Source organism: Peromyscus leucopus, chromosome 19 (assembly GCF_004664715.2).
Source record: "Peromyscus leucopus breed LL Stock chromosome 19, UCI_PerLeu_2.1, whole genome shotgun sequence".
NCBI classification, from domain to species: domain Eukaryota; kingdom Metazoa; phylum Chordata; class Mammalia; order Rodentia; family Cricetidae; genus Peromyscus; species Peromyscus leucopus.
The window spans coordinates 40531923-40545382 of NC_051079.1; the positions used below are offsets into that span (position 1 = coordinate 40531923).

General features: G+C 46.7%; 1 protein-coding gene across 1 annotated transcript in view; it reads left to right on the forward strand.

The window, feature by feature from the left end:
- Positions 1-6780: 6780 nt before the first annotated feature.
- The window catches only part of Snx24 (sorting nexin 24), a 150491-nt gene continuing 143811 nt past the window's right edge, over positions 6781-13460 (forward strand). Inside the window, exon 1 of the mRNA XM_028871832.2 lies at positions 6781-6925. Coding sequence (XP_028727665.1) covers positions 6866-6925 — 60 coding nt within the window. The 5' untranslated portion in view covers positions 6781-6865. The remainder of the gene's footprint in view (positions 6926-13460) is intronic.

The following is a 13460-nucleotide window of genomic DNA, read 5'->3' on the forward strand; positions in this document are numbered from 1 at the left end:
CGACATGTCAGGGGCGATCACAGTTCACCAGCCTAGTCTCCACAGTAAATCATGCCGGGCCACACAGTGAGATCTGTTTCAACCCAGTTACAGAGAAAGACAAGTACACACTAAAGCGATTCAAGACCACAGAGTCAGCGCTGCACAAGACACAGGGATTGCACACACCGAAGGACGTCTCACGCGATAGAACACAGGAAAGAATACATTTCATCAAAGGACAACATGCAGGTGGGCACCGAGCTTGCTGGCTTTCTCTGGTAGCCACCCACCCTGTCGCCGACCTCAGGCCACTTAGCCCTGAGCACCTGGACCCAGAGCTGGCTGCTGTGGAGCACACGGTGGCATCTTAGATATGTTGCCTTTGGGGCCTGCCGTGAGTGGGGACCCCTGAGATTCCAAAGCAGTATCTGGGTGGAGTGATTCACATTGCTAGCTGGAAGGGAACTTTCCACACACAAGGAAACCATGGTCCACAGAGATAAAATACTGTGCCCACCGGGAAGCACAGAACTGCCCAGGGCTCAAAATCTTTCTTTGGACAGCTGAGCCATACCTGGGTCCACAGCTTGCAGTAGAGAGCTCTCCAAACTTTAGACTGGACTTCATGATCATGTGAGATTTTTTTTTTGCCCAGGGGAAGTAAAGTAAGGCTAAGATTGGTGTATTAGTAATGTCTGCTAAGTGACTGGTTTTCTTCATATGGCCCCTGCCTGCCAGAGAACCCCTATGGCAAGGCCTGCAGGCCTGCCCTGTGCTGTGGAAGCAGAGGTTCAGCTGAGGAGAGAGAAAGAGGTTGTAAAATAGAGGTAAAAACTAACTAAGTCCTGTGTAATCCCAGCGATGGGGAAGGGAGGTGGGAGACTTGCCAGTCTGAGGACAGCCTGGACAGAATTATGAGATTCCATCTCCAAAAGAAAGGGAAGTGGTGGAGGGGGGAAGGAGAGGGGAGGGAGGAGGGGAGGGGAGAAGAGGAGCAGGGAGGGAGGGAGGGGGAGGGGAGAGGAGGATCAGGGAGGGGATGAGACAGGAGGGGAGGAAAGGAGAGGGAAGGGAAGAGAGTTGAGAGGAGAGCTGAGGAAGGAGGGGAGGAGAAGAGGGAGTTGGGGAGAGGAGAGGAGAAGAGAGGAGGAGACCTCTGACAGGGCAGGCTAGAGGCCACAGTGCTGTTTGCTTGGCCATTCTCCAGGGGCTATTGCTTCACAAGTGTTAGAATCGTCTTCTTGCTTTAGAACATTTGGACATCTGGAAAATGCAGTACTGGAGGACACGGAACTAGGTCTGGCTTGTGCCAGTGTGTACTGATGTCATTATGACTGGGTACGGTGGCACGAGTCTTTAATCACAGCAGTTGGGAGGCAGAGGTAGGCAGATCTCTTTGAGCTCCAGGCCACAGCCTGATCTCTAAATGGAGTTCAAAAGACAACACAGACTAGCCAGCAAGGTTGCGCAGGCCTGTAATCCCAGCACCCAGGAGACTAAAGAAGAGGCTTGCCATGAGTTTGAGACCAGAGTGGACTACATAACAAGACCTAGAGCAAGGCCCTGTCAAAAGCAAAACAAAAGACACAGGATTAAGAAACAAGATCCAACTATCCATTCTCTCCAAATATATAAACCTCATTGGCAAAGATGAACCAAGAAATTAAGTGTTAAAGAGTGGCAGTCATTTGCTAAGTAAATGGAAACCCAGAGCTATCTTATATTCTAGGTTTAGAACTATCTACCTCTAATCGTATAACAGATAGAATAAACTTCAAGCCAAAATGAATTCAAAGAGACAAAGAAGGCACAACATATCAATAAAAGGAAAATCCACTTCCTTGCTGGATATAGAATAATTTTGAGTATATAGACACAGAACATTGAAGATCCTAGTTTCATAAACACAGACATAAGAAGACAGATAGATCCCGAGATAATAGTGGGTGACTTCAGTACCTCTATCTAGTCAATAGATAGGTCATCCAAACTAAAAGCTGACAAAGAAAGGTCAACAGTATTTGACATCATAGATTTAATAGGTGTTTACAGAATAATCCATCTAATAGATGTAGAATGCACATTCTTTAGGAACTTTCTCTAAAACTGATCACATTTTAAGATACATAGCCAATAGAAACAAAATTTTAAAATCAGAATAATTTCTTGCATCTTGCTTGGTTAAAGTGGAGCAGAACTAGAAAGCAACATGAAGGGAAAACAGAAAATCGACAAGTACATGGAAACTTAAGAGATCACTTTGGAATTGGAGAAATCAGAGGAGAAATGTAAAAACTACAATTGAGCGAAAATGAAAAGCACAGCCTATCAGAGCATGCGGGAAACAGCAAAGGCAGTTGGAAGAGGAAGGTTTATAGCTGTGAGTACTTCTATTAAAAAGCAGAGCTAGGTTGGGGAGGTGGCTTAGCAGGTGAAGGGATCGACTGTGGGGAGACTCCCCAGAACCCACATAAAAGCCAGGTGGGCATGGTGGCTGCCTGTAATCCCAACACCCAGCAGGCAGAGGATGGCCCGAGCAAGCTGGTAGCTAGAATATCTGGGACTGGAGAGCTCCTGAGATGCTGACTCAGGAAATAAAGTGGGGAGTGTTTGAAGAAGGCATCATACCACAATTCAGTTTTCCACATACAAGTGCTCACAACATACACATACATATATGTACCCACACGCTTGGAATGTGTGTTCACACCACACATACACATGAAAAAAAAAAAAAACAGAGATCTCACATAAATGACTTAATGAAGTTTTAGAAGAACAAGAATGAGCCCTGGCCCAAAACAGTAGACAACAAAATTATAAGGACCCAAGTAGAAATTAGGGGATAGACACTAAAAGAACAATAGAGAGCAAAGGAAACAAAGAAAAACAAAGTTTTGTGTGTGTGTGGGGGGAAACAAGATTAACAAACTCCCGCCCAAATGAATCAAAAGAAAGAGAAGGCTCAAATTAATAAAATTAGAAAATGGGGGGAGGGGGCATGGAAACAGATACCAACAAACCCCAGAGGATCATTAGGAAGTACTTTGAAAACTGATAGTCCAAAAATATGGGAAATCTAGAAATAATGAGCACGTTCCATTCCTAGACACATATGACCTACCAAAATTCCAGCAGGAGAATACATGTTAAATAGATCCGTAACATGCAGTGTGGTTGAAGCAGTCATAGTTTCCCAACAAAGAATTCTATGAGGCCTTTAAAGAAGAGCAAACACTAATACTCCTCAAGATGCTGCATGGGTTGGAAAGGGAAGGAAGAAAACAAACTATCTAACTCATTTCACAGATGAAAGACCTCTGCAATGCAAACTGTAAGCCAGACATGGCTGGCCAAGCAGGGGAATCTGGAGTTCAAGGTCATTCTTAGCTAGTGTCCAGGCAAACTTTGGCTACATAAGACTCTGTCTTCCATCTCAATGAAAACAAACAAACAAACAAACATGTATTCTGTCATTATCCTGAGACCCAAACCAGGTTAGAACAAAACAAGAAAACACTATAGATCACTATCTCTAATGGACACAGATACAAAAATTCTCCATAAAATACCTGCAAACTGAATTCACCACAATGCATATTAAAAAGAAGTAAAAGGAGGAGGAGGAGGAGAAGAAGAAAGGTATGCACCACAATCATGTTGATTTAATCTGAGAGACCAGAATATTGCAGCATATGCAAATCAGTAGCTTTTTTAGAGTCAGAGACAAGTCACTAGGTCATTCCAATAGATACAGAAAAGGTCTTTGACCTCCCTTCATGATGAAAACCCCAAATAAACAATGACCTCAACACAGTAAAGATTACATGTCAATAAACCTACAGCCAACCTTATACTAAGTGGTGAAAAACTGAATGCATTGCCTCAAAGATCAGGAAGGAGATGTGGGTGTCCACTTTCTATTCTTTTTTTTTTTTTCCCCCAGAGCTGAGGAACAAACCCAGGGCCTTGCGCTTGCAACTACCACTGAGCTAAATCCCCAACACCCAAACCCCCACTTTCTATTTTTTTTTTTTTTTTTTTTGAGACAGGGTTTCTCTGTGTAGCTTTGCGCCTTCCCTGGAACTCACTTGGTAGCCCAGGCTGGCCTCGAACTCACCGAGATCCGCCTGCCTCTGCCTCCCAAGTGCTGGGATTAAAGGCGTGCACCACCACCGCCCGGCGCTTTCTATTCTTATTCAATAAAGTGCCTGAGTTTTAGTTACAGAATTAAGGCAAAAGGAAAAAAGGGGGGGGGGATTGAGAGATACTGATTATCCCTCTTGGTAAATGGAACTATCCCGTGTGTGTGTGTGTGGGGGGGGTGCAAACGTACAATCCCTGTCACACAACAAGAGGGCAAGGCAAGAGGGTTTTGAGTTTGACGCCAGCCTGGGCTACATAGTGAGATTCTGTTTTTATAAACAAACAGCCTAACCACAAAAACAAACACCCCCCCCAAAAAAAAAAAAAACCATAAGATATCAAAAAGACAAACCAGAAACACTACTGACTTTCTACTGTAAGTTCCACAGCAAACTGTTGCACACGACACTTCCTCACTGGGGCATGACATGAAGCTTAACCCCAAGGCCTGCTCTATCCCACTCGTTTTGTATAAGTGCGTAGATTATATGGAATCTTCTAGAAAAAAAAGGCACCAGTTGTAATCCGTCCTGAAGGGAAGAGCTGGCAGGAACCTGGAGGCAGGAACTGAAGCAGAGACCCAAACCGTGGCAGACACTTGCTTACTGGCTTGCTCTCCCGTGGTTTGCCAGTTTGCTTCCGTCTACCACCCAGGACCACCTGCCCAGGGGTGGCACTGCCCACAGCGCTATCAACTAGCAATCAAAGGAAAGCCCCCCCAGACTTCTCTACGGGTAATCTGATGGAGGTGTTTTCTCAGGTGAGTTCCTCTTCCCCTTTGATTCTAGCTTGTGTCAAGCTGACAAAAAACAACCCTGAAGACTGGGAGTATAATGCATTTATTTACGAATGGACAGTTACTATCAGGGCATAATATCATGAATGTAACAAATTCATACAATTAATGTAATTAATGAATATTATCAATATAATTATTGAATGAATACTGTGGATGTGATCAATGAATACCACAAATGTAATTAATATCATGAGTGTATGTAATGAATATCATGAATGTAACTAAAAATAAATAAATAAATAAATTTAAAAAATAATGCATTTATTTGTTGTGTGTGTATATGTGTGTGGGGGGGTGGGGGGGTGTTGCAGATCAGAGGACAGCCAGTAGCTGTTGGTCCTCTCTTGACACTAGGTAAGGTCCCAGGAATTGAATTTAGGAGTTCATCAGGCTTGGTAGCAAGCACCTTGACCCACTGAGCCATCTTATTGGCTCTAATATTTCTTTCTTTCTTTTTTTGACAAGGTCTCACTGGGTAGCCCTGGCTGTCCTGGACCTCACAGATATCTGGTTGCCTTTGCCTTCCTAGCTCTGGAATTAAAGGTCAGGGAAATCACAACCCATCCTAACACATTTTTTTTTTAAAGCAATAAGTTGTACTCTTGATGAGATTCTCTCTAAAATTTACCCTGAAAAGGGCCGAGAAATCACACAATACTATGTGATACTGGCCAGGGGCTAAGGCAAATCTACAAACTAGTCTCTGAATCAGCAGGGATCACAAGATTGTTGAATTCTCTCTGGAGGTGAAGGTAGCCAGGTAGGAGGTCACATCCTGGGGCTGTAGGTGCTGGGTCAGGAGAATGCCTCTTCAGATGTGTCTATGGAGAAGGACCTTCCCAAGTCCACAGTAGACTGGATGGTGGTGGTGTACGCCTTTAATTTCAGCTCCTAGAAGGCAGAGGCAGGCAGATCTCTGTGAGTTCGAGGGCAGCCTGGTCTACAAAGTGAGTTCCAGGACAATCAGGGCTGTTATACAGAAAAACCCTGTCTGGTGGGGATGGGGGCAGAGGAATAAGCAAGACTTTCTCTATGCTTTAGGTTCATCTACATCCGTAGAATTTTAGTTGAAATGCCCTCTGTCCTCAAGGGCAAAGTGAGTTGAGTGCAACTGTTTACTTACCATAAACTCAGGAAGTTTCTAGCTGGTCAGTTTTGCTTTTGACAACCCACCGCATCACATCTGAGTGTCCTACAGTTTCTTCTTAAATTCTATTCTGCGCTAACCTAAGGAAGACACTCAGTGTCCTTGAGTAAATGAATAATCCAGTTTCCTGAACTATCGATTTTGAGGCAGCTAAGGTGCGGCCGAGGGACAGGCACCATCTGGTCCACCACGCTTTTAAACAATCACCTCTTCCATCTTGTCCACTTACTGTTCCCTAGAGGCAGTGGATGTCTGGGAACTAGAGCGAGCACTTGTCCCTTTGAGGCTATGCGGTCCCATCCCCGAGCTCGGCAGGCTTAGCTGAGCAGGGGGTGCAGCAGCCCAGTCCCGGTGAAAGTTGGCACGGTTTGCCTCGGTCAGAACGCGAGCCGAACGAAGCAAGCCGGGCGGAATCTCGCAACGCCATCATTTACCGTCCTCCGCGGCCTCCCCGTCCCGGGTGGCGGGCGCCCCGCAGACCCGGAGCCCGCAGGGCAGGAGAGACCCGGGTGGCGCCCCGCGCGCGGCCGCGCACACCCGCCGGTGCAGACTCCGGTCCTCAAGCCCCGCCTCCCGGGCCCAGCTGATCCGCGCCGCCCTGCAGGCCCCACGCCTCGGCCCCGCCGAGCCCCACTCCGCCCGCGCCCGCCGTCCCTGCGCCGCCGCCGCCGACCTCGGTCCCCGGGCCGTGCACCTCCGGCCGCGCGCGCGCGCGCCGGGAGGGGAGCGGGAGGCGGGGCGGCCTGCACCGTGCGGCCAGGCGGAGAGTGTGGCGCGGCCCCGGCGCGGCCATGGAGGTCTACATCCCGTCCTTTCGCCACGAGGACAGCGACCTGGAGCGCGGCTACACGGTAGGCCGTCCCGCGGGTCCCCCCTCCCCTCCCCAGCCCCTACCCCACCCCCTTCGTTGTACCCCCCCCCCGACTCCACCAGCGCGGTCGTCATGGAGACGGGTGCCCCTCCCCAGCGCGCGCCCCCCTGGGCTCCATCCCTTCCCCCCTCCGCGGCCTCGGGAGCTTTGGGAGCCGGGCCCGGCTGCCCTGTGGTTTGCTGGGTTGCAGGTTCTTCATGGTTTGCAAGTTCTGTGAGGTTCGTTCAGATGGAAAACGTGTTACCAAGGGGGGGGGGGGGGAAAAGGGGAAAAAAAAATCAACATTTGTGGTTGCTCATTAGCCAGGCTAACACATAGATTGATTTTTAGATTTTTTTTTTTAAAGATGGTTTTTAGAGTTGGCTTCTTTTTAGTTCTGCAGTGGCATGAAACGGCAAAAATCAGGTGCTTTACCTGAGCACATGTCCTGTACCTAGAATAGAGTCGCCCAGAAATTTGAGACAGGTGGCTTGCTCTGAGGAGAAGCAACTGCAGAGACCAGCCCTGGACCCTTATAGTCACAAGTTATAATACGAGTGAAGTGTTGGTTGATGTCCCAGTAAATTTAAGCTCCTTCCTCTGGATAGCCATTACAAGTGGGGAGAAACGCTTCAGATTGGTTAGAACTTGGAAGAGTTTGTGGTGTTGTTGTTGCAGTGGTCGGAGAACAGAAGAGAAAGATCATTCCAGACTGACACACTTAGTTTCTTCTCTTGTTGTCTAGCAGCTGTATTTTCTTTTCTGTCATTGCATTGGCCAGAGTTTCTTGGGAAATACCAAACAACAGTGATGCGCTCTGCTGCTTGTCCAGGTGAGATGTTGACTAAGACCTTGGCTGTGGGCTCTGAGCACAGAGTCCTCTTCAACAGAGGGAAGGCGTGTCTTGCTGGTTATGGTTTAAGGATTAAGAATAGGTGTGCTCCACAGTGTTCTCATCCGGATCTCCTGGGATGTTTAGGTTGGGAGGGAGACTGCAGAGAACAGCCTGGATGGATTGCTATCTTATTCACCGCTGATTCACTTACTAACCATGTCATCCCGGGAGCAGCATTTTAACCCTTCTCCCTTCTCTAAGTAGTGCTGGCGTCTTGTGACAGCCTGTTTAAACCCTTGCGTTTTGAAAGTGAAAACTAAATCTCCCTCTGAGAAGATGCAGAAGTGTCTCCCCCCAAAGGGGCTGAAGTGCTCTCCTTGGCCAGGAACTGGGGAGAGGAAGCTGGGCTCGCTCAGCAGTAGCCTTTTCTTCTGTAAATCCTCTCAGGCACTTAACCTGTGGTTAAGGATTGGTCAGTGGCAGAGAGAGCACTTGCCTAGCATCCACAAGGCTATGGATTTCACACTGCAAACACCAGGTATCAGCAAGGAAACCTTGGAACCTGAACCCATTCCAAGGGACAGAAACTTTGGCTGTGTTTTATTCTTCCAGAAACCCCACCTCTCCTGTTCGCATCAGCAGCACCTTGCATGGGGGAGGCATTCTTTGGGGGTTAAAGGTAAAAGGGTTTGGGGTTTAAAGGGCCTTTGGTTAAGGCCCTTGGGCTTCCGGCAGCCCAGGCTGAAGGATCTTCCAATAGCTGGCAGTTCAGCTTCATTGCCCAATACTGAACTTGTTTGCCTTCTTTACATACTAGTTGTTAAAGATTTCATTACATGAATTTGCGTGTGTGTGTGTGTGTGTGTGTGTGTGTGTGTGTGTGCCCACACCGGCACTCTTGCTCCCACCCTTATGTGTGTATGGGCCACAGTTTACATGCGGAAAGTCAGAGGATAACTGTTGGAGTCAGTTCTCTCCTTCCTCAGATGGAGGATGGAGCTCATGCCTTCAGACGTAGCTGAAAATGCCCTTATCTTCTGAGCTATCCTGCTGGCCCCGTTTGTTTGTTTGGGATAGAGCCTTCCGTGTGTAACCTTGGCTGGCCTCAAAGACAAAGCAAACCTCCTAGCTCAGCTCTTTGGTGCTGGGTGTACAGGTGTGTGCTACCATATCCGGCCTGATTTTCTTTTATTAGAGATCCTGATTTTCCTCTTCACAGTGTATAACTTAGCGATTATGATGGTGTTTTTATATTAAAAGCACATGACCATTCTAACTATCTTGTTGATAGAGAGCTTAAGTAGAAAGGATGAATGCTCTGGAGATACAGATAGGTCCAATCAAACTGCAGCTCTCATTCCAAAGGGAACGAAGAGTGTGTATTCTGTGGCAAACACGAGTGACCGACTGTGCCCCGGGACACATGGATTCACGTTGCTCCAAATGGCGTACTCCACCCTGGAAGTGATTATAGGAGCTTTTATAGTCACAGAGTAAACCGTAGTCATAAATCACATAGCATTTTCCAAATACATTTGCTGGAACAGTTACAGCAGTAGAAGAATCTGGGCTATAGGTCTCCCATGCTCTGTGATGGCGTTCTTAGCTTGAGGATTAGCGGAAGGGAGTGGTCTGTTGAGAATACACAGCCAAGTTTTCACCTATGTGTTAAAAGGTCTGATAAGCGCTCTTCTGGAAATTTAGGACAATCCGATGTAATTTTAGCTCTGAATCAGCAGCATTCCAACTCTCCACAGCCGTGAAGTTCTAGTCAATCTAAGAACCATCATGTAGATGTGGCTTAGAGAACTTAGGTTCCCAGCTCCTAGTAGAGCACTTGCGAGGATTCTGGAGGTCCTAGTCTCAATCCTTAGCACCTCAAGAAAAAACAAAAAAAGAAGGTGGACAATGCTGCTGTTGACAGTCCCCTGATTCTTGAGATTTTTTTTTTTTGGTGGGGGGCGGGTGTGTGTGTGTGTGTGTGTGTGTGTGTGTGTGTGTGTGTGTGTGTTCTTAGAGAGTCTTTAGCTGTGCTCTAAACATGTATGTGATGCCTATTTGCCAGACACCAGGTTGCCAACTGAACTGGTTTTGGGAGAGTCCTTTTGGGTGAAACTTAGCAGTTTAAAAATTTCACTCACAGTGATAGTCTGTGCACCCTTTAAAAAGTTGAGTTTTAAAATACATAGCTTAGTTGGGTGGCCAGGCCAACGGCTAAGGTGGTTTTCTTTTTCTCTTCGAGTTCGTGAAGCAGCCGGTGTTTTGTTCTCTCTGAGAGACATCTCTCAGAGCTGCACAGCCATGAACAATAAACATGAACCAAATGCCTGGTGCTCTCTCTGTCTCTGTCCTGAGAGAGAACCAGGAGTGGAAATTCAGCCGAAAGAAAGAACAGTTTAAAATCTGCTATCGTCTCTTAAATAGGAAGCTGGTAAAACCATGTACACGTTAGTGTAAAAAAATACTTTTAATCCATAGTGATTATGTTTCTAATTAAAAAAAAAAAAACACACACAACAGTACTATGAATTCTAATAATCCCCCTGGTAAGGAGGTAACACCAGAGTAGTTTCTCTTCCTCTTGGTTGAGAGTTCAGTGTTCCCGAGGTCAAGTGTCGGAATAGGTTCTTAGAAAACTTGGCTGAGAGAGTTGCACACAGGTAAGCTCAACACTTGTGAGCGGAGGCAGGAGAATCTCGAGTTCAAGGCCAGCCTTGGCTGTACAGTGAGTTAGAAGTCAGCCTGGCTATTTGAGACCCTATCGTAAAGAGAAGGTAAGTACACATTTCCTTTGGGGCCTGCCTTATGTGGAGAGTGGAATTAAAGGCTGGAAGGTGATGTTCCTATCCCTGGGGGTTCTCCAAGTCTGGAGTTAGGCTTGGAGCTGGCAGGGAAGTGTTGGGTTCCAGGCTGTCTGGTAGAGAGCCCTGTGTGGGCCACTTCTGCTGTGCCTGGGGTGGGGGAGGGTGCTGAGGAATGCTGACTTTGAAATCTGATTAGCATTTTGCTAGCGTGTGAATTTTAAGAAGAGGAAACACAGGACAAAAATCTGAGGGAACCGGCATTTCGACTCCAGATAAACCAACTAAATAAACTGGGAAAGGAAAAAAAAAAAAAAGACCTCCCAGTCAGTTTGGTCTCCAGAGAAGCAAGCAGGCCACACTGTTGTAAGGAAACAGCAGATAGGCTCAAATGTTATTTCCCAGAGGCCTGGTTTCCTCAGCTTCCCATCCCTCTGAGCCTTCATGCCAGTGACTTTTGAAGGCGGTGAACTCTTTGGGGCTCCAAACAGTGTCTGTGTCCAGGTACGGGGCCCTCACATGAAAGCCTGATAAGCTAGGAGCTCAGACCTGTTAGAAAGGCAGTGACCTGAGACCTGAACAGCCCTGAGGATTAGGTGGGGTCCGTGAGACTGGAATTTCAAGTCAGTAGCAGGGATTGTACAAAGAGATTGTACAAAGGAGTCTCCGCGTGATAGCTGTAAAGAGCCGTGAACTTTGAGTTCCAGGGTTGGAGCTGTTTAGGGAAGGAAGTAACATGATTAGCTTTGCATTTAGAAATACTCTATCAGTTCCTTTGGGCTGCTTTGACTAGAATTCCGGTAAACGGGTTACTTCAAGTTGATCTTCTGTAGTTTTTGAAACAAAAAAGTCCAAGAAGGAGGTACTGGCAGATTCAGTGTCTGGTGATGGCCTGGTCCTGGTTGGTAGATGGTGCCTAATGCCTTCTTATGTGGAAGGGGCAAAACATTCCCTTGTCCTTAGTTTATATGGTTAACTAATCCATTTATGAGGCCTCACCTGCCTATCTCCCAAAGGCCCTGTTCCTTTGAAGTACCGCTTCAAGGTAATCCTGTTACCTTGAAATTGGGGTTTATTTTTATTTTTTGAGACAGGTTCTGTTTAGTCCAGGCTGGCTTTTAATCTATATATAATAAGGATAATCTTGAATTCTGGATCTTCTATCCTCCACTTCCTGAGTGCTGGAGTTACAGGCTTCCAGCACTAGAGCCATTTTGGGGTTAGGCCTCACTGTAGGGATTTGGGGAATCATTAGTGAGACCCTTGACAGGGTGGGAATATAGTTCAGAGGCAGAGCGTTTGCTGGGTGTACTTGAAGCTCTGTGTGTGATCCCCTCCCAGCAAATGAACAAAACCCGAAGGCAAATATATATAATTTGTACACACACACACACACACACACACACACACACACACACACACACACGTGGGGAGATTTTCAGATAACCAGGATGGAAAGGTTGAAAACCTGAACTAAGGCATTGACCATGGAAAGGAAGTGCAGATGACAGAATTTCAGATACAGGGCAGTAGAGGGAAGTCCCGGATGCTGTGACCAAATGGTGCTAGGTGACATTGTTTGATTTTGTGTTTAGAGCAGGCAGGGATCCAGACTGGAAATATGGCTGGTGGAGATCAAGATCCTTCACCAAAGGTGGAAAAGCACTGAGCCAGGGAGGAGGGTGAGCTAGTGAGGACTCTTAGAAGCCAGGTAAGCGAAGCAGTCCCAGGACAGCATTCAGCTGGCCCAGGAGCCCCAGACTCCGAAGACTGGATGACGAAGGATGGGGGTGCTTTATAAAGTGCAAAGTGCCAGATGCTACCCGTTGGTCTTTCGAGGTAGGAAGATCAGCCAGAGGGACCCAAGGACTGGCAGGTCTTAGCTGCCAGCTTAGGTGAGCATTTTAAATTTTAAAACATACAGTTGGAATGAACAGTCAAACTAGGATCACAGGTTGGGTAACAGCACGAAATTTAATGTCTTCCATTTCCATTTTCATAGATGTAAAAATAAAAACACTGGTCTAGGTTTTTGACTGACTTTAATCATACAGTTGACTGGCTGCATGCGCTATACATGGGTTTGGACCATGCTCTAGAGCAGTGGTTCTCAACCTTCCTAACACTGCGACCCTTTTAATACAGTTCCTCATGTGGTGGTGACCCCAACCATAAAATTATTTTCGTTGCTACTTAATGACTGTAATTTTGCTGCTGTTATGAATGGTAATGTAAACATCCAGTATGCAGGATGGTTCTAGGCGACCCCTGGGAGAGGGGCAGGTTGAGAACCACGGCTCTAGGAAGAGGCTACAGGGTAGCAGTATTGAAGATCCCAAACTCTGAAGTCTAAAAGAAATCCCGAAAGATCAAAAACTTGAAAATACAGCTCTGGAAGAAGTAATTTTAAAATCCTTTCAAAAGACATTTATTGCATTTTAATTTTTATTTTTGCCTTGGGCATGCAGGCATCTATCTGTCTCTGTGCCATATCCCCAGCCTTGTTTATGTGTTTAAAAGGAATTCATTTGAGAAATAGGAAAGCACGTCAACACTTCACAGGCCACTTTGCATAATTAGATAGGCAATGAAACACACTGCTGGATACACACCCCTTAGGAGTGTGAGGCTGGAAGATTATGAGTCGGAGTCCAGATGGGCAGCATAGTGAGACCTTGTCTAAAAATGTTCTAAAAACCAAAAGCAGAGCTGGGCGGTGGTGGCGCACACCTTTAATCCAGCACTCGGGAGGCAGAGGCAGGCAGATCTCTGTGAGTTCGAGGCCAGCCTGGGCTACAGAATAAGTTCCAGGACAGGCTCCACAGCTACACAGAGAAACCCTGTCTCGAAAAACCAAAACAAAACAAAGCAAAACAAAAAAGCAGAGCTCTGTTGCGAGC